Below are 21,617 nucleotides of genomic sequence, written 5' to 3' on the forward strand. Positions count from 1 at the left end.
CAGCGTGGCTGTAAAGCAGGGTTTGACACCCGTGGGTGCCTGCATGGTGGGCAGAAAGCTGAAGGTTCCTGCGTGCATCCTGCACTGCCAAGGACCTCTGGCCCACAGGGACCTCCATCGAACACAACTTCTTCTGCTTTGGAACTAAATCTGTTTGTTGTCTCTTCTCTTTGTTGCCGTGAACAGATGAAATCTTCTGACATTGACCAGGAGTTGTTCACTGAAAGTTACTGCAGAGTGTGCAGCGCGCAGCTGATATCCGAGTCCCAGCGCGTGGCTCACTATGAGGTAGGATGCTCTTTGTTCATCACGGGTGGGTTGTGATGCTCCATCGGTGCCTCTCACACCCGTGGCTTCAGCTGTTCTCCTGTGAAGTGGGTACACGAGCCTTCAAAGCACCTCTCTGAAAAGTCAGAACTCAAAAGAGTGTTTTTTTGCTTTTACATTATGCTGTAAATGATGTCACTTGCAATGTTGCTTGCTTTATTTTTGCCTGCCTAAATCTGCAAAGTCAGGCTACACTCTGCTAAAAGACAGTTGCAAAGAAATGTGGCTAGCAAGGAGATTGCTATAGAGTTCAGCAAAACAAATGCAAGTCTTTATTTTAAATGTGCTTCGCTGTACTTTGCTGAGTGGGATAGCTGATTGTGCAGAGAACAGATTAGTATTTGTGAATGCATTCAAGCACTTAAGAGGTAGGGTAGCAATAAACAATTAGAAGGGATATATCATTAGAGACATGTTAGAACAGCAATTAACGGCACTGCATATCTTCAAAACAAAATTAAATAAATTCCTATTAAACGAGGGAGGAAATTACTGAAAGGCACGCTGCTGCGAGATCCATCCAGAAAGAAAACTGCTGCCTGGCAATGCTGCTTCTTGGGGCTGTGGGTCTGAGCCCCCCTCCCTGCAGCCTCACAAACGGGGAGCCTGGGACTGAGGGTCTCTGTATTTGCAGGGATGGAGAGGCTGGGCTGCGCCTTGCTTCTGCACGTGGTGAACTGAGAGGGTCTGCAGCAGCTCAAGCAGAATCAGACACTGTGTGATACGAGGCCCTGGAGATGGAGTTTCCCCCCGGAGTTTTGCTGCGAGCGTTTAGCAATGAAGAACCACTTGTCTCCCTGCGACCACAGGAGATGTGCGAGAAGCTTAATGGGTGCACAGTATCCAAGGATGCTGTGCTGGATTAGTAAACAACAACAATAATGCACGTTTATTTATAAGGCACTTGACGCTTCTGCTTTGGCAAACTCCTGGAGACGTTTCCTGTAAGTGCTCCCTTGGCTGCACTCTGCAGCACGGAGCCTGGCAGACAGGAGGGCTGCAGCTCAGGGACACCTTCAGCTCCGGGCCAACGGGTGAGTGGCTGCCAAGGTTTGCTCCACCGGAGGCAGAAACATTGCTGCAGGAGTAGCTTTAGCGACCCGTGCGAGCAGTGGGATGCTCAGCCAATCTCTTTTCTTCCGTGCCTTTAATTGTAGGTATGAGCTGAATCATTAATTTCTAGCAGGTGTTTTCAAACCGTGGAAAACAAGGTTTTCTTGCTGTATATTTCCAGTCTGAGGTGTGTTGAGGTTTGCGTGTCATCTCTTGGGACCTCCCAGCACGATGCTGAGGTGCCTGTTGGGCTGTGCAACGTTTTCCCCTGTGGTTGGTTTGGTTTGGTCAGCAGTGCCCTTACCCACACTGAGCTCAGGGAGAAGGGCAGCTCAGCCTTTAGCTCTCCAGCACAGCCCAGATCTGCAGCCTCTGTGCCAGGCGTTGGGATCTTGGCTCCTTTGTGCGTGCAGAATAAGACATTTCTCTGTAAGAAAATAGTGGAAAACAGTCTATGAAAGGGGGATGCTTTATCTTGCCAAACAGGAATAGTCAGTTCCAATCGCTGTCTCATCTCCTTCTCCAAGTCATCCACCAATAACTCTCCTTTTCTGCTGCACTACATTGCCAGGAATAAGAAATAATTTGATGTCAGTCGCGCAATATTAAGCGGTATTATTTCCAAGGGCAAGTGTAGTGGAAAAAATGACAAAAGAATCAGTGTGTTTGCAGCATATTTTTGCTTCCAACTTGACATACAGCAAAATCCTGCCCTGATTTTATGTGCTTTGTGCAGTCCCGTCTCTGGCTTTCTCTGATACATCTGTGGCACCTTTGCTTACCTTTCTGTCCCTGTGGAGCTGCTGTGCCACGTGTGGGAGAAATCAGAGGACAGCAGTAATGTTGGAAGTGCTGTGGAACGTGCCAAACAAGGAGGGAGAGGGAGGAAGAAATGTGGTTCATTTGCTGCAACTGCACTGAAATCCTTTGCTCTGGAGAGGATTTCTGCTCTTCTGCATCCAATCACCCATAATTTAACACTTCCTTCCAGTTCTGTCTTTGAGACAGGGCTGTAGCAATCCCTCTGGTGTGCTGCTGTGTACAGTTAGAAAGATAAGCTTCCTCAGTCAGCTCCAAGTCCTCATTGCTGCACAGAGGCGTTCACAGCCATTAGAAAGATGTTACCTTTCATTTTCAAGTTTCTCCTTGAAAATCATGCAGGAAAATTACCAAATATGCAAAGTTGCTCTCAGATCCCACCTTGAGCTGCATGCTCATCGCTACGCTGCTCCTTAAGCTGCTATAACGCTTTCCTTCATGGTAATCTTTATTGCTTCAGGTGTTCAGGCAGTACTTTACTTTTTCATTTAAAATGAAGAAATGCAGCAGGCTGGTAGGAAGAGATGCCCAGGAATACATCACGTGGATTTGCTGTTATTGGTTCACCTTGTGGCATGAGGGAACGCTGCTTCAACGCTTGCTGTGGAGGCAGGGGGAGGGCAGAGGCAAGGTGTATTAAAATTGAAATGCAGAACAAAAACAGTGAACAAAAACAGTGCTGTGCCCTTTGGCTCATCGCTGGGAGCTGAGTGCTCTTTGGAATTTCTCACCTTGCCACGGTGAGCAGGATGGGCAGCATCAACAGCTCCATCAGTGCTGCTCGTCTGCTTGGTGCCCAACTTCATCTGCTTCCACGAGTCTGTCCTGCTCTGGGATATTTTGCATAGGATGATGGTTTGTCTGGAGGAATAATAAACATTGTTTACCATTGGCACGTCGGTGCTCCAAGCAGCAAGATGTGTGTGCTCAGAAAGCCAATCTTGTATCTGAAATATGAACACGGTGCACATATTAACCTAAAAGCACGAATTCCTGTTAACAAAATACATGTTGCAGTGGAACACAGGGATGTTCTGTATCTGGTGGGAGCTCCCTTCAGGGGATGCTGTGTGGGCATTTCCAGGGTGGGGGGTCAGAAAAGACACACTGGTGCCCACTGGTGCTAGCTGTGTGCTGGTGAAGGAACAGTAATGGTGCCAGCATTGCTGTTTGCCCCTTGGGTTTGTGTTAGAGAGAGCAACCTTGGATTTCACAGGGGCTGGAGGAGGAGAGAATGTGTCCAACGTTGTGCCTGCGTCCTTCCCACAGCTGTGGAGAATTGGCTTTGTTGTGCTGGATGACATGACACAGTTTTTTGTGGCTGCTCTGACTTTACAGAGAGACTAAAGGAAGAATTTGTGCGCGGTTTGGGTGCTGCAGGTGTTGTTCTGTTCCTGTGTGTGCTCACAGGGACCTTCTGCAGGCTCCCTCAGCACTGCTTTGTGCCATGTGCCAGCAGCCAGGGAAGCACAGTGAGGTGTGTGTGACCCAGCAGTGTCTGTGGGAGGTGTGCATTGGTGTCAGCAGTTATGGGGGGGCTGTTGTGATGCCCCTTGCCTTCTCTGCATGCAGCATGTGCTCAGAGCTGCTTCAGGAAACCTCTTTAGCTTCAGCTGGTACTTTACGAGGCTCCGTGTTACTGTGCTGTTGTCAACATTAATGGCCAAACATTATTTTTAATGCACTCCCAGTGTCCAAATCTATTGCTAAATAGCAGCAACGCAAATAAAGCCTTCTCACCCAGCTCCCTTTCTGTGGCTCCTCTGTGCAATTCCCGTTTCTGGCTGAAAACAGCCCAAGTTCATTGGACTGCTGAGAAATCAAATGCACTGGGGGGGAGGTCTCATGGGGCAGAGGTCATGGGGCAGCCCCAAGGATGTCCCCAGACAGCCAGATTGGCTCTGGGTTGGAGGCAGCGGCACGCTGCTTTGTGCTGATGGTGCTCAGGGAGGCATTGCTGTGTACCAGGTATCGATTCCTGCTTTCCTTTAATATTTTAAACTCACAAGCCGTGTTTGGATTTGGGTTCCAGGTGTTTGAAAGCAGAGCCTTCAGTTGTCTCTGTGTTGTGACAAAGTCTGCCCACGTACTGCACGGGGGCAGAGCAGCGATTTGCACTGACATGCTTTAAAAGTGATTTGTTTCAAGCACGTGGGGATGCGATGAGAGCAGGAGCTGCTGCTGCTGTTTGCTGCTGGTTGAGCACGGTGTGGAGATGCTGTGGTTGTGTTAACCCTTCTGGTGCTGCTTCCCACCCCGTGCCAGGACCATCGCTGCGTGCTGGCAGTGCAGTGAACCCATAGAAGGTCCCCATGGCACCCAGCAAGGCTGCTTCTGTGGGGCTCAAGAGCAGGGAGTGCTCTGGGTTTGACAGGTAGAGAATACATGCTGAGCAGGTATCGAATAGTTCACCAATTAATTGCCTTTGTGTGGGCAGATTAGTGTCCAAACTGGCAGCGTTTCCACCTGTTGCTATAAAGAAGCATTTCCTGGTGGTGGAAATTCAGTTGCACGCAATTGGGAATTGTGGACACGTCTCTGTGCGCTCACAAAGTCACAAGTAGGAACAGACACATTTTAAAAAATGAACTCACGGAGGAAGAAGAGGAAGTGGATGGAAATGACCGTCAATTATAAATGAGGCTTTGCAAAAATGACAAAGGGAGAAAAAGGACATTGGCACCCAGCAGCGTCTGGAATAACAGACGGAGTTTGTCTCTGCGACCAACGGGGATCTGACAATAGTGTTTGCTTGTTGTGTGGGCAGGGGAGGCAGAAAAAGGAAGGAGATTTCTGAAAATACTTCTGTCCCCTATTTAAAAAAAGCAGAGGATGTTGTTATATCACAGAAAGAGGGAGAAGTTGGTTCCATTCCAGTAGAAATTGGAAAGTTTGTTGAATAGATTTTCAAATCTATTGCGTTACCGAGTCAACTGGTCCTGTTGTTTGCAGCTCAGTTGACCAGAAAGGGCTGTTCCCATGCCCAGTGCTGTCACTGCTGCTTCTTGGCCAGTGGAAGGGGTCCCTGGGGGCACTGCAGCTCCAGGAGGGGCTCCGTGGGGCCATTCCATGGGGACATCGTGGTTGGGATTCTGCACGAGGTCTGGGGAGCTGACCTTCATCTCTTACGAGGAGGTCGCAAGTAGGGCACATACAGATAATGCAGTTGATGTAATTGTATGACTGCATGTTTTGTGATGATTTAATTAAGAAACAGACAGCGTGCAAAAAAGGGAACGGTGCACGCTAAAAGGATTAAAAGCCAACCAACAGGCTTCTGGGGAAGAATTTATTGCAGGTGAAGTGATGCCACAGCCATTAGTGCTGCCCTCACAGTTCCTGCTCTCATTTCCTGCTCCTGTCCCTGTCTGTGCCCCTGCTGTGAGCAGTGGGTGCAGAGCAGGCAATGAACCAACTGTGGGACAGGAGAAGGTGGATCAGAAACAGCTGCAGTTCAGCAGCAGAGCGGTTTGAACCTGGTGAGGTGGTTGGGATCATATCTGCAGCTGTCAGGTCTTCTCATTTCAATGGTGCTGGGTGGGAACAGACCCTGGGGCTGCTGTGGGCTGCAGCCCAGCAAACCCAGAGCCAAAGTCTCTGTCAGAAACTCCCTACCTGCTGAGATCCTTCCCAAGGACACTGCTGCTGGGAAATGCACAAAAATCTGTTCAGTTACTGCAGCAAGTGAGCAAATCCTCTGTAAGCCCGAGCTCTCATCTCTCATCCCTTCCTGTCCTGGCTGCAAAAGCAGAAATCATTGCTGTGTCCCAGGGCTCATCTGCAGCCACGGGTCCTCAGCTGTCGTCTGCTCACAGAGTCCGCATTGTCTGCTCCTGCTGTGTGCTCAGGACAGAGCTGTGCTGCAAAACTCGATTTATGCAAAATCAGATTGCATTTCCTAGCACAACGTAGGGCTCTGCCCTTTCATTTGTTGAGGTTGAATCTCTGGGATCCTGCTGCCTCTGCCACAGTCCTTGGGATTAGAATAGATTTGATAGAGATATAAATGATCCATTTGCCTAATTTTATGGAAGAGCCTTCCAACAATAGATGAGCTTGCAGTGCAGGAGCTTGCAGTTGCTATGTGAAAACAGCCTCCTCCGGAGCTCCCCAGCCCACAGAGAGGGGTGTTTTTGAGGTGTGCAGTACTGATGTGGTCTATAGACTTCTTCCCCGTTACAGGAGCTGTCTGCAGACACTGGAGACAGAGGATTGAAGTGAAAATGCCTTTGGCGTAACGCTTTGTAGATCTACAAAAAGAACACTGAGAGGCACAGAAACTCTTAAGATGAAGTTGTGGTGCCTATTGATGAAGGAGCAGACGTGTTCAAAGGCAGTGCTCTTGTTGAAGACCATGAATTTACGTCTGTGTCAAAGCTTTTTTTTTTTCCTTTTCTAAGGTTCGTGCGTGCTGTAAGAGGGACCAGAATGGGATCTGTGTGATCCCATCCATCCCAATTTGGTGTTCCCTGTATGTGGATGCTCCTTTGGTGCCTGCACTTGGCTGGGTGCTGAGCACCTCCTGGACCAGCAGCGCTGCTCTTCCCAGCTTTTCTCCAGGGCTGGAACCCAGCAAACCCCACACAGCTCATCTTATGGCTGCAGAGCATCACTGTTGTGGGGCATTGCTACCAATAGTCACCCTCCCAGTGTGTCACCACCGCTGGTGGCTCTGTGGAGGGGAGGAGAAAACCAGCAGGGCTGTTGGTGAGCAGCACACCAAGGGTCGCTGCTTCGCTCCGGCTGCGGTGTTAGGATGATAAATGCACATGTAAATGTGGGGAAGGCCAGAGATAACACGGGCTGACAAATGTGCTGTGGTACCTCTGCTTCCTCAGAGGGAATGAGACACTCACTGCTGGCTGCTAAAAGCCAGGGATGATTTTAAGCTCTGCTTTTATAACCGTAGGATAATAAGGCTGCATAAGGAGCGTGTCGTTTACGATGATGCCAAACATAAGTTATTCCTTTTCCTTGGCATTCTCAGGTCTGAACAAATGCATAAATAAAGTGAGAAACATTTTATACCCAGAACAAAACACGGAAAAACTTTGCTGTTTGCTGAATTCAGCGGCTGTAGCTGCACACAGCCAGCCAGTACACACCTGTCCTTTGGCTTCCAAAGGTTTCTGATGTCATCTCTTAATTATCACCATCCAGGCTGCTAATCACTGGGAGGTGGAGCTTTTGGGGTTTCCTGTGCCCCACTCAGAGCAACAGGCGTAGAGCTGAGCTCTGCCAGGGACAAAACAGCATTTCCTAAATGCATGCAGGAAGAGGAGGAAGGGAGAGATATTTGTCATTATTTATCTTGACTGATTTGCTCCATTTAAAAAAATAAAATAAAATAAACTATTGCGTAGTTCACATTTATGCATTCAAATTTAGCTCTGTGCAAATTTAGCTCCAAGTTCACGCCGCGGGAAGAAGAATGTTCCAGTACATGCTAATGATAATTTAATATTTTAAAATTGCAAATCTGTGATCTGAAATTATAATATTACGGGGCCGTTGTTCTTGCGAGGCAATCAGAAATGGAGATTGGGAGGAACATTTGCATAATAATAGCTGCCTTGCAGGCCTGGGCCACGGATGCACATAGTTAGTGGCTTCAGGCTGCTCTCCCCAATGGAGTTATTGCTCAGGAGGTGCCCCTGCTGCTCCTGCAGAACCTTTCCCCTCCCTGTGCACACAGAGCACCCAGCACCCCTGTGTGGTTGCAGCTGGACCAGGTCCTGGCAGTGCTGTCTGCAGGGTGATGCGGGGCCAGCAGCAGCTGCTTCCCAGCAGAGCAGGAGGTTTCACATAATGCACAATTATCTGGTAATTTACCCGCGGGGGAAATTTCTTTCAAACCTTTGGCAGGTATCGGTTGGCTTATTTCCTAGAGTGAGATTTTATTCCCTTTATGTTATTTTATTTTATTCTGCTGGAAGTGAAAGAACTCTGCAGGCTTCTGTCTGCGTGCGTGCGTCCTATCGCTGGTGATGCCATCCCATCTCCTCCTGAAGCCAAATGGCCCCGACCTCTTCGGTCTCTCCTGGAATGGAAATGGGCTGATAACAACCATTGCTCTCCTCTCACCTCTTCTATTTCCCCATGCCCAGGGGCAACACGGAGCTGTCAGTGCAGGCAGCAGATGCCCTGAGCCCACAGTAAGTTCAGCTCCGTGAGACGTGGTGTCCTTCACTTGGAGACACTTCTCAACGGGACGTGAAATATCACTGCAGTTTGGTTTTCTACAAGGCACGTTGGCTTTTTGAAACCTCATTTCTTCCTTTTTTTGTTTTGTTTTTTTTCCCCTTTTTTTTTTATTTTCCAGAGTCGGAAACACGCCAGCAAAGTTCGCCTCTATTACATGCTTCACCCCATCGATGGAGGCTGTCCAGCCAAAAAACTCCGCTCAGAAAACGTGGGTATACCTCCAGTCCCTGTTTGCTCCATGAATCATTGCCTCTCTGCATTTTTTTTGTAACTGCTGCAGATAATCAGGTCCCCAGAGGTAACGTTTAGATTAGCCACAATGCTAAGTAACTGGAAATAATTCTCAGTAAACTGTACAAGAAATATGATGTGCATCAGCAGCTGTAATTGCATTTTTAGTTATTGCAATGCTCTTTCATTGGAAAAAGAATATGTTGGCAGCCAATATCTGACTTTTATTCAGCTTCACAAGGTCCAAGCAGCCTGCAGCAGCCGGGTCAGGGTGTGCTGCAGGTTGGGGAGTAGCTGCATCCATCCCTCCCTGTGTGCTGGGCTGCATGAGAGCTGCTGCTGAGCCTCCAGCAGACAGCATCCACGTGTGGCTGTGGCTCACGCTATCAATATTTAGCAAGATATCTTCTAATTAAAGACAGAAGCCTGCAAGAGTTGCCAAAGGGATCTGAAAGCTCCTTCACGCAGTAATTAAAATTTTAGCAGAACTTTTATGTTGCACGCAGGGTAATTGCAGATGCAGTCTGCCCCATCACAACGGGATCTCGTGCCTATTTTTACTGAGTGATTAATTGCAGGATGTGAAAGATAGAGTGGACATGCACGTATAGGCTTGGAACATAATTCTTTAATGAGCTCCTTTACATCTAATGAGCCCCAGACCCACACACACACACCTCAGCACACTGAGATGGTGACTACAGAAGCAAATAGACCTTAAGTAAGTCGGAGCTGAACCACTTCCCATTTCTTTTATAAGAAGGCACAGCGAGAAGTCAGGTCATTCAGTGCTGATTCAGTGTCCCTTAATGGGCTGAATTGAGCGAGTCCTTATGAACCAGGTGGGTGATTTGCTACACCAGACCTACATTCTGAAGTTATTAATATCATAACAACGTGGCAGGGAAAATCTGCCCATGTTTACAGCTCCGTGTTTGCAAAGCAGCCCTGTTGCTTATCAGCTTTATCCAAGATTCTGCATGCAGGGGGAACAGAAATATTTAGGGCATCTCTGAAGCAGCAGAGTAACATCATTACTGCATAAAGGATGCAGCTGCATTGCCCGGCTCAGATGTCTACCCGTATCAGTCAAGCTCTGACGTACTGACTTTAATGAATATTAGAAATAATCCTTGCAAACCAAGTACATTTCTGCCACTAAGAAAAAAATAAAAAGCTGCACTGCTGCAGAGCTGCATTCCATTTCTGCTGTATCCTTTAGGCCATAAAACCGAAATACTTGGGTTTCCTTCCACAAATCACAGCTTAGAAAGAGAAGATTCTGCAGTTATAGATGCTCCATGGAAAAGGCTTTGAGAGTTTCAGCGTTTTCTACCTGGCCTCTGAATGGCATGGAGAGTTCTGTCTGCTGTTTTTTGGGCAGCATAAAAATATCCTGCATTCCTGCTAGCACCTTCACAGCAGAACCTTCTTCACGCACAGAAAATTAACTCAAATTTAAGACACTTTGCAGTGCTTTGAGTGCCACGTTTCGTACTGCTGTATTTCAAGGGTTTGGATAATCTTTTCTTCTCAGTAAAACCCAGGAAATGCAGACAGCAGATTTGTATCTGCGGATTAAAAATCCATACTTTTCTTGAGGATTGCTTAGGGAACATCCAGCAAAGCACTGCTGCTGCCTGGCCCTGCGTGAGGATTATGCCTTTTAGCAGCTGTTAACAGGCAGCTGAATGGCTGAAGCTAATTCTGTTGGACGCACAAGATTTGCTTTGAAGTTTGTAGTATCACAAAGAGAAGCCCCTGCGTGCTGGGCTGTGCTGGGCTGTCCTGTGCTGCTGCAGAGCAGAGTCAGGGCTGGGAAGCAGACAGTGATTGCCAGGACTGTGCTGCTCTGTGGCTGATGGAGGTTGTGACCCCAACTTTGCAAAGGGTAGAGAGGAAGGATTGCCAGGAGAAAGTTACAGAAGCAGACGGGAGGAAGAAAAATCCCTTGCACGCCGGCTCAGCTTGTGCAGCGTGGGTTGTATGGAACTAAATGGTGCCTGCTTGCTGTGCTTTGGGCTGAGCAGGGTTAGGGATGCTGCAGGCTTGTGCCCCCAGCACAAAGGCCATGGGGAGCTGCCGGGCTCTGTGCCCTGGTTGACGAGTGATGATGTTTTACCGCTTGGCTGCACAATCCCATCAGCGAGGCATCAATCAGCAGGTGACAAAAGACAGCGGGGTCAGGTTCCCCCCAGCCCATCTGGTTACAGGTAAAACAGCCGCTGACAAAGAGGCCAGGCATAATTACCCTTCAGGGCATGGCAGGGCAGAGTGGTGCTGCACTGCTGTTGGGGTGGGTGCTTGAGGATGCACCCCTGGTCTGGTGGTGACATCTCACCCATGCCCTGAGATGCTCTCCTGGAAGCATCCATTGGTGTAGATGTGAAGCTCAGGGGTCCAAGGGTTGTTTGAAGCTTTTTTTTTTTAACTGTAGCCTATCTGTGAAATTGGATTGGAAAGAGAAAATCATTGCCAAAGAGCAGAACAAGAGGAGAGACCCTATTGCTACACACTGAAGTATCAGGTTTTCAAACGGTCTCTGTTGGAGGCTCTGTATATGTTACCACTGCTGATGATCAATAGAGGCTGGGAATTTTTTTTTTACTCTGCTCTTAACTTTCAAGTGATTTCTCTTTGAAGACGTAAAATATCTTGAGAGAATCCTGCTTAAAAGAGCTGCAAATTGCACGCGGAACAGTACTTATCACCTCTTGAGATTTCTCCCTAAGGTTTAAGTTGATTTATAGTTAATAACAAAAAAGCGATGAAAATCAGTCCTCTTTCTAATTGTGCTTCTTTCTTAGGGAAGGATGACCCTGACTATGGGTCGGGTTTGGCTGCAGGTTCAGCTCTGAGCTTGCTGTCCTCACTCAGTGCCTCTGTCCCATTCCATAGCTCTGGAATAGCTTCATAGAGCATTGGGGCTCTGTGTCACCGCAGTGCTGCTGGTTTGGGTGCTGTGGTTGCCAAAGGGAACCCATGCTTGAGAACATTGCTGGCTGTCCAGCACTGGGCCAACCACAATCCTGGGTCTTCTTCTATCTCTTCATTTGGGCAAATTGCATTTACCAGCTGCCTGTGCAGTTGATGTGAAATGGAGATCGAGGCCATCAAGCTGTATGGCAGTGTGGGTGGAGGGACCCACGGGAAGCACGGAGCTGACATAACTCAGGTCCTCCTCCTCCTTCCTGGGGATGATGCACCTCTTTCTTGTGTTTTCTATCTCCTTGCAGGGCAGCGACGGTGACTCGGTGGATAAGAACAAATGCTGCACGCTATGTAACATGTCCTTTACCTCAGCAGTGGTGGCTGAATCGCATTACCAAGGGAAAATCCATGCCAAAAGGTTAAAGCTGTTGCTAGGTGAGCCACCGGCGCTGAAGGCCACAGGTAGGTGGGGGTGGTGGGGAGACATCACTGCTGTCTGCTGGGCTGGGGCAGATGGATGCTCATCGGTGCTGCCTCCTGCCAGATGCCCATCTCTGTATTCATGAATTGCTCCCTGGAAGGCAGCAGCTCTGCCAGGCAGTGGCTGAGCTTCACCGTAACTATCAGAAGTTATTTGACAGCTTAGCTAATGCATGTAATAAACCTTTCCTGTTACTGCACGGAGCAGAATCCCATTTGCTTTTACCTCAGAGGGAAATGCAGTCTTTAAAAATGTTTTGGATCGATCACCTTTTGATTTTCGCCTGGATGGGCGTTCACGCTTTTCCTCGGCGGTGGTTCCAATGATGCGAGCCTATTAACTTTCACATTTTAAAAGTCAAACATTGCAATCAGATAACCTGGCTGTGCCAGAGCGTGCCTGACCATAACAGCAGCACACAGAGCAGGAGCTGCGCTGGCATCGCTGTGCTGTCCCACAGACTGAGCTCTGTGCTTCACAGCTGCTTAGAGCATGATAGGAGCATCACAGAATCACAGAATGGGTTGGAAGGGACCTCAAGGATCACGAATCTCCAACCCCCTGCCACATGCAGGGCCACCAACCTCCCCATTTAATACCAGCCCAGGCGTTGCTGTGTGTTTTACATCCTGCCTAATGAGGCGTGCAGAAATCCCACCAATTGTGATAGAAGGGATTTTTTTTTTTAATCTGTCTGTGTGCTTTTGTTGCTGCTGTTTTTAACTTTGCAGGCTGATGATGCTGATGCAGAAAGCATCATTTGTCCTTTGTCACGATTGGCTTGAGGGAAGCTATGTCTTTTCCTTGGGGATGCAGGGGGCTGTGCCAGTAGGTGGATTGCTGCTTCCCACTAACGAGGGCACTCTAGGAAGGCTCATTAAGGGCAGGTGTGGCAGTTCCCTGTGCTGCTCCTGGGAGCTGTGCTGTCTCTTGGGCCCACAGATATACAATTTGGGGTCCCAGGTTGCAGAGAGTGAAGGCAGAGAATTGTGTGGATGGGTGATGGTCGGACAGCAGCAAGTCCTCCCGTCCCCAGGCAATGGCTTCCGAGAGCTGCAGCTTCGCATTGTGTTTCCATTTAATTTTCTAATCATCTGAATCAGCCTCACAGAGGCAATAAGTGAGCTGCACCACATGCTCTGTAAGTAATGGGCTCTTCAGCTGCAGTAATCACTGGGAAGGAATAACTCAAGGACTCATTGAGCCTTCCGTACACTTGATCTGATGAAGCTGAGATGCAGGAATACACTAATAAGTGTATTTTTTTTTGGCTCTCCAGCCATTCTCAGGAATGTGCCCATTGGACACAGTGCTTTCCCTATGGGACACATCCTGCTCCATCCTGGGGTGCTGAGTGCACCAAAATGGGAAACCATCTCCAGATGGCAGCGCCTGGTTTATAGCTTTACACAGACATCTACACTGCTACCCAGCATTGCTGGAGAGCTCTGAATTGACTGCTTGCTTAATGGGGGGGTCTGATTGTAAAGGGAGGGGTGAATTTGTGAAATTCTGTGCACGTTCCTGGAAGTTACCTCATCCGCACGGATGTCTCTGTGGTGTGTGGCGATGGAATGAGTTGAGGGGACAAAATGAAGACTAATGAATGCAGTTGGAGCTGCAGGGAAATTCAGGCTGAATTCCGGAGCTCTTTCAGGAGCAATGTTTTCCAGTAAAGCAAATGCACTGAAAAATAGGTAACGTGCTCAACAAAAGCAAAACATTTGCAGAATTTCTGTGGCTGGATTTCCATCTCCAGTTCCTGAAGGCAGTGGGACCCTCAAGCTCCCAGCAGACACCTGCAGGGGTTCAATCCCAGCCCTGATGCTGGCAGTTCCTCCTGCTGGATCTGCAGCTCTGCAGATGCTCGGTACGAGCCTGACGGCTGCAGTCTGCTGCTGAGCAAATCCCTCTTTAATATTCTGTTTTTTTGTCTCATCAGTCTCACAGAAAATTAGATTTATTCTCAGCCTCTTTACGGGGCTACACCTTCCCTGTCTATTTTATCATCCTGATGAAACACAGATCTCCAATTTCTCTGCTGGTGCTTTCAGAAGAGGGAGGAGGGCCCTAGCAGTAAGGGCTCTCACAAGTGGAAAGCAGTGTCTGATCACTACAGGGCAACATTGGTGATGATTTTCTGTTGCTTCTCCTGTAGGAAGTTGTAGCCCTCGGAGGCTTTATGTCACTGCTATTTCCAATGAATTTCTGCAGTCATGTCCAACACCATCAGCTTGCATCCAGGCACCAGGATGAGTTATAGAGGGCTGTGGGGGAAAAGAGCTGCTGCCTTCATTGCTCCACACACAGGGCATGCAGTGCCCTCAGCTGGGGCTCAGCTGCTCTCTCCTCCTTTAGTTCTTGGAGAGCAGCAGTGATGACAGGTTGGGCACCATTTACGCACAGCTATGAATGCAAAACTGTACAAGCAAAAAAAAGAGTCAGCCATGAGTTCATCAGCAGAGTGCTAAGTGTTTCTAACTTTGCATTTTGCCTCATGCAGCAAAGTAAGGCTTCTCGCTTCCCTCCCACAGCACAGGGGAATGTAAGGCAGAGTTGTCGTGAGCTGTTTAGCATTTGAAATACTTGGAATAGTCGAACTCACAGCTTTTATGTCTGTGTGTTAGGACAGAGCAACATTTTTAACGTCTTGGGAGTGTTTATTATTAATGTTCGTGTTGCAGCTCGGGGAATGGTGATGTTTCCTGTTCAGTTCTTGTTACGTACCAGAGATCAGAATGATAAATCCACCTTTGTGGGAAGTCAGCTTTCATCTGTTTGTTTGCAGGAGGATTTGGAACATGCAGGGTGTTTCTGTCGGCTGTCAGGATGGGTTCAGCACGCCTTAGGGGCTGTAAACTGGCCTTGAGGAAATGCTTTGTGCCGTGGGAGCTGAGAGGAGACCCCAGGCACCGGGTGGGTGTGGGGCTGGGGGCTGCAGGTGGGGGCACTGCTCAGCCCTGCAGCAGAGATGCTGCTTTCGGGTCTCCTTAAGGAGCAGGAGATGTAACTCCTGCAGACACCACCAGTTCTGCAGAGTTAAGCCTCCGTGGTTCCCCTCTGGCAGCAGCTAACATACAAACAGGGAGAAAGCTGAGCAGAGGATCCATCAGATTTAACTTTAGGGCCCGGGGCTGGAAGCAGCACTGAAAGCACATTGCTCTGAGGCTGCACTTTGAGGTGCTCCAAAGGCAGCGATGGAGCGTGGAAATCTCTCCTGGTGCAGTGCAGAGTTACATGGAGGCCACGTGATGGGAATCCTTTTGGAGGGGGTGAAATAAATCCAAAGGCAGTGAGCGGGCGGTTGGCTGGATGGTCAAACAAAGAGAGCAAACATCACCAGCAGGAGTTCATGACTGCAGTCATCTTATTAACAAACACCCCAAAGAGTTCATTTTGCCAGCGCTGGGTGCGTCGCAGGGCATGATGGCTGAGGTGAGAAAATTCTCCTCCAAAGCAGAGCACCAGCAGCACTGTGGGCAGTGAGCATCCGACACCCCAGCAGCTGTCATCAGGACAATGGGAGCTCATAAAGCCCTGGAAATAGATAAGGTTGTAAGTAACACGAGATGGAAGATACGATTTCTTTCAGGAAAGTTAATAGATGCTCATTCCGGGCAGGTCAGCGGAAGATTTGCAGCAATGTGAACTCTCTGGAACCACGCAGGCACTGAATGCTGTGCTCACAGCCTTCAAGTTGCCCCTTCTCAGCACGGAGTGACCGTGGTGTATTGTGTGGATATCGGGCATCTCATCTGGAAAAAAAACTTGGGAGCAAAAAAGAAGGCATTTTTGAATGAGGTGTGATAATTAATGACCAGCTGTGCATTTTTGCATCCCGGTGTTATCTGCATTATATTGTCCTGCTTTTCCAAGGCTTTGTGATTTATGTTGTACGTAGCAGGAAACCAATGGCAGGCGAGGCCATTGGAAACCAATGGCTTCACATCACCCATCACCCTTCTTTCTCTTGCAGTTATTTAGGTCACGTTTGTGACCCCAGACGGCCTCGTATGAATCTGAAGGGAAATGGGACCAAATTAAGGTCGTGGCTGCTGCACTCGTCGACCCATAATGCAACATTTGAGTGAGCAGAATGACTACTGAGCAGTTTTTTCACCTGTGACACTAAAAATTGTGACAGCTTTCCCTATTCCTTCCGAGACCAAACACATTGAAAAGTAATAATCCTGAGATGGTTATAAACCTGTCTCTCTATCCCAAGCAGCTGATGGCGTTGCTGTTTTTCCAACCCAAGCCATTCTATGAAATAACTGCAGTTCATTGTGCCCAACACGGCTCTGCTTTGGGCTCTGGCAGCCTGGTGCAGCACAGCACTGATGCCTGCTTTTTTCCTCCTGCAGAGACCTTGGGCTCACTGAAGCAGCCCCGCGTGGATCGGCCTCCAGCAGCATCCCCACCTCAGCCACGCAGGGATTCGGATCGCTACTGCCAGCTGTGTGCTGCGTGGTTCAACAACCCCGTGATGGCCCAGCAGCATTATGATGGCAAGAAGCACAAGAAGAACGCGGCCAGGGCTGAGCTGCTGGAACAGCTGGGGAAGACGCTGGACCTGGGCGAGCTGCGAGGTGAGAGTGTGGGGCTGCAGGGGGCTGCAGGGGGCTGCAGGGGGCTGCATGGGGCTGCAGGGGGCTGCAGGGGGCTGCATGGGGCTTCATGGAGCTGCATGGGGCTGCAGGGGGCTGCATGAGGCTCATGTGGGACCATGGGTACAACCCGGATGGGATGTGCTGCTTTTGATGAGGATGTGGCCTCATCCCCAAAGCTGCTTTTTGTTACAGAGATGTAATTACGGGAGGAGAGGGAAGGGCCTCCTGCAAAAGCGTTCTCTGCGGTCTCCAATTACAGTCCTGCATGCATGCCGTGTATTTGACTGCAGTGGGCTTGAGCACAAAGTGCAGGTTTGATTTTCGGCACCGCATGGGAGAAGCCTGGCTTGCCCACCTTGGGTTAATGTTTTAAGAAAGCTTTCTTTTTTTTTTTCTTTCCTTGTGAAAATGAAATAGTTTTCCTTGAAGTGCCGATGGCCGCGCAGTGCGCTGTGCGTTGCTCTGTTACCCCGACCCTCCGGTGCTGCCCGGGGTGATTCAAACATCCTAAATGATTCATTGGGCTGAGTCACCGTGTGGAAATACGCAGGGACGTGGAATTGCCAAGGTTGGGAGTGGTGGGGGATGTCATTATCTGTAAACAAAACCACGGTGACGCAAACAGAGGTTGGGCTCCTGCTTAGTCCTTCCTCAATCAGAGGACAGTGCTCTGCCCAGGACAGGATCTGTGCTTCCAAGCAGGCTGCTCCGTATGGCAGATGGGGCTGTGGGCTGCTCCCAGAGCAGCGTTCAGGGATGCTCCGTGGCAGCCGGGCTGTGCTGGAGGATTGGGGCACTGCTGCAGGTGTCCTGCAATGCAGGGTCGGGTCATGGCCGCGTTCTGTCTGCTCCCACTGCTCGTTTTGCAGCCTCAGTGTTGGCTGGAATGCAAACTCATTTCCTCTCTCATGTATCCCCAGCTTTCCCATCACAACTGAAATATTAATTCTATTTTGTCTGCTGTGGGAGATGAACATTTGATGCGTTATGTAAGCCCGGGATGAGCAGTGTCAGTCAAAGCACAACATTTCAGCAGCCTTTGATGTTTTGATAACGGCTGTAATAAAATATTTATTGGTAAATACGAATGCGTATTCGAGAAATAAGAGTAGAGATATATTTTTGGACAGCTGATATTTATAGGAAACAAAAGTATTGGTTCTTCTTGCCGAGTGCTCATCCTGCAGTTTTGAAGTCTTGTTTTGAAGTGGCAAAGGGGAGGGGAGAAAGGAGCCTCAGTGGCAGCACCATTTCTCCCATCTGTATGAGGTTTAGCTGTCCACGAATGCTCCGTCCCAGGGCTCTGGGTGTTTGCCTGAGGGCTGCTTGGGGTGAGCAGCAGAGGTGACAGCGTGGGGTTGGGATGCAACTCAGCAGTGGGGCAGAATCAGTGGCTGCATGGGATGCCATCACCCACAGCCTTTGCATTCTCTGTGCATGCATGAATTGCCACAGGTGTGGATGCTGTCTTGCAAAGGAGTTGAATTTTCCTTCCTGGCTCATAATTTCCTCATATGCTTTATAAATACTTTTCATTCTGTGCTGTCAATTTTGGATGGTGAAATGTGATTGAACAAGTGCTCTCCTGGAATGTGTTCTAATGCATTTCATGCAGAATGACATTAATGACTCCATTCTTTAATATTTTATCAAATGGATATGAGTGCATTCAATTTTACATGAATGCGTGTCATGATTCAAGGGAGGGAATGCTGATGTGTCACGAGGACATCAAAGTAAATGTGCAGATGGACAGGACAGAATTTCCTAACAGCTTTCTCTGCTTGGGATCAGTGCAGGAAACCAACAGGACGGCTGCAGGGTGCATTAGAATTGTTCTTACAGAGAACTGCAGCCTGCGGTAGGAATCCCACACCTCTGTGTTTCCACGTTGAGCTTGAAATGCTCTGTTCAGATCTTCATGGAAGTGAATCAGTGCAAAGCAGAAACCTGACACTGGAATTTAAAATTCCCCCCCTCCCTTTTTATTTTTATTTTTCCTAAGAGAACAAGGCAGAATTATTTGAGCATCAATGGTTTACTGTAATGCCGATGTGTGTTTCATGCAGCAATGCTAATACCGCCCATGATGCCCGGGGAATTCTTGGGATGTTAAATACAAAAGAGAGGAGGAGAGCAGAAATGGGTCTCTTACATGCAGGCTATTAAGGGAGACAACAGAATCGGGGATTGGGAACATTTAGGTCTGCATTTATGTGCTTAATTTATGTGAAGCCTCGGCCTGCATAGCAGCAGTCAGAAGCTCTGATTGCCATCTCTCTGTTTCAAGGATGTCCAGGAGGGAAACGGGTGCTTAATGCACATTCAGCCACGCTGCCTTTGCTGTGCAAACATGTTAGGTGAGGCACAGGAGTGCCTGTTTCTGTCATTCCTCTTTGCAACCGCTGTATTCTTTTCCCAAGGTGAAAGAACAACAAAGTTAACTGGTGTGCTCTGCAGAAGAGGAGAGCCTCATCCTTTCCCACGAGTTGTACCGACCCTCTGTGCCTTGTTGCCAAGTTTGCTCCGTTTATAGAAACCAGCAATTGCTTTTGTTCTGCCCTTCTTTCTGGCACGGCACGCAGGGCTGCATGCAGAGCTGCTCCATTCCCTGCCGTGGAGGGGACCTCAGCTGAACGGATGCGTTGATCCTCTTGGGAAAAAAGCTCCCAAGTGGTTGCAGCCTCTGAATGTGGTGAGGAACGGCCCCGATCCGTGCAGCAGAAAGCAGGGGAATAGCCGGGGCCTCAGTGCTCATTATTCTGAGCACAATGATGCTCTGTGAGAGCCATGGGATGGCTGAGGGGACCACAGTGTCCCTGGGCAGCTGCCTCTGAGCCCTGCGTGGTTCTGTGCCTTTCCAAATATTCTTTTTGGCTTCAGCAGTGCTTGGATACCCTGGACTGGAAAAGTACATAGAGAGGTTACTGTAAGGAGAAAAGTCTATAAAGCTGGGAGATCTGAGTGCTTTCTGATTAATTAGAAGCTTGTGAGGGGCAAATGGTATGCTTTCCTTTCTCTGGTTCTGCAGCTGTTGGCACCCTCTGTCTGCTGCATTGACTCTGAGCAGTGTGTGGCACAGGCAGAGGCCGTTTCCTACAGCACAGAGCTGCTTTTTCTCCACGCACAGCCCTCAGCCTTCACCAACAAGGCTCAGCAGGTACACAGCTAACAAACCTGGCTTCTCTTTGCAGGCCTGAAGCGCAGCTACACGTGCAACATCTGCAACGTCACACTGAACTCCATAGAGCAGTACCACGCGCACCTGAAGGGCTCCAAGCATCAGACCAAGTGGGTACCACCGTGTTCCGGGGGTCCTCTGCCCATCTGTGCCTGCTGGGGTGATGAGACACAGAATCACAGAACGCCCAGGGTTGGAAGGGACCTCAAGGATCATAAATCTCCAACCCCCTGCCACACGCAGGGCCACCAACCTTCACATTTCACACCAGCCCAGGCTGCCCAGGGCCCCATCCAACCTGGCCTTGAACACCTCCAGAGATGGAAGGGGCATCACAGCCTCTCTGGGCAGCTGTTCCAGCACCTCACTGCTCTCTCTGACTATAGGAAGCAATGCTTTGTGCTTCTTGCTGAGGGCTGATGATGCTCTGTGTGTGCGTTGGGGTGCTGTGGGTACCTGTGGTCACATTGTGCTGGGAGCACCTTTGGTGTGCTGAGCCCCAGCGGAGGCACTGGGGGTGGATAGGATCAGGTGTTTCCAATTGAGAATGTGCTGTGATTTACAGCAAATGTCCTGCCCAAGTTCCTGAGTTTAGGAGGGAATCTGCTCTGTCAATTAGGGCAAATTATTAAAATGAAGTGGTAAAGAGACACGGTAAAGAGGAGTAGATTAATGAACTAATCTCTCTTAATACACTTACATGTGAGCTTTGGGAACTGTTTCAGGCTGGAGGACCAAGGGCCGCCCAGATTAGAGGAAGGACATAAAGATGTCATTCGTTACTGAAGTACCTGAAGCAGCTTTAAGGGTGGCTTTTGGTGTCTTAAGCATGTCTTTTGGTGGCTTAAGCAAAAGGAGACAAGTGCAGCCCTCCCCTCGCTGATCTTAGACCTTCCAAGATTCTCTTTGCTATTTACTTTAGCTCTGTCCTGTTTAATACAAATATTACCCTTCCTGGATTTATATCTTCATTAGTGGGAGGAAGTGGTGATGAACCTCCTGCTCCATGCCACAGGGGGGTGGGATGTGGGAGGCAGCTGTGGGATGCCCGGGGTGGCTGTGCAGGGAATGGGGAGCCCCAGGCAGCCCCCACCCCATCTCCCTGCTCCTTGGTGTGAGCCATTGCTGGAGAGCAGAGCTGACAGCTCGTCCTGGTGGAAACACGAGGTGGGAGCAGCTGCAATGTGCTGCTGAGGCGTGGAGCTGTAATTTATCCTTCCCCTGCCAGGCTTTCAGTGTTTGTGTTATTATCGCTGTCATTGCTGCTGTTGTTATTGCAAAGGAAAAAGGAGTTTGTTTCAAATCAAAGCAGCCTCATGGATGGGAAATAGTGATGTGCAGAAAAGATGCACTCCTTTTATTCAGCATGGAGTGAGTGAGTGCCTGGCGTTCCCTATTTAGTGCCCACACCTCCTGCTTTGTTGCCCAATGTCCTGCAGTTAGCAGAGTCCCATCTCCAGCCCTTACACGATTCCTGCAGAAAGAGGATTCCTTTCTCATCTGTTGCTTTTCCAAAAGCTTCTTTCCAACTGACAGAAACTTCAAAGGCACTTTGCTTCATCCTTTTCCCTTGGCTGAATTTGGAGCCTTATGGAGTGTGTTTGCAGCAGAGCATTGGGTTGTTGTCTTTGGCTGGAAGCAAAAGTTGGGGCAGGAGGAGCACAGGAGTAGCTGCAAGGCTGCAGGGCTTCCACTGTTCTTCCAAGGACCTCCTCCTTTTACAAATTAATATTCTTATCTGTCATTCCAAATTTAGTTGCTTATCACTCGTTGCTAATGA

The 21,617-nt window shown here is 49.0% G+C and overlaps 1 protein-coding gene across 1 annotated transcript; it reads left to right on the forward strand.

The window, feature by feature from the left end:
- Nucleotides 1-186: 186 nt before the first annotated feature.
- ZMAT4 (zinc finger matrin-type 4) lies at nucleotides 187-20,623 on the forward strand (the record flags this gene model as incomplete). Its single annotated transcript, XM_079547514.1, has 6 exons — nucleotides 187-288; nucleotides 8,522-8,611; nucleotides 11,871-12,027; nucleotides 16,411-16,635; nucleotides 19,851-19,947; nucleotides 20,563-20,623. 6 exons carry the CDS (start codon nucleotides 187-189, stop codon nucleotides 20,621-20,623), a joined length of 732 nt encoding a protein of 243 aa, XP_079403640.1.
- Between the last annotated feature and the right edge of the window lie 994 nt (nucleotides 20,624-21,617).

Source organism: Tetrao urogallus (assembly GCF_951394365.1).
Source record: "Tetrao urogallus genome assembly, chromosome: 27".
NCBI lineage: Eukaryota > Metazoa > Chordata > Aves > Galliformes > Phasianidae > Tetrao > Tetrao urogallus.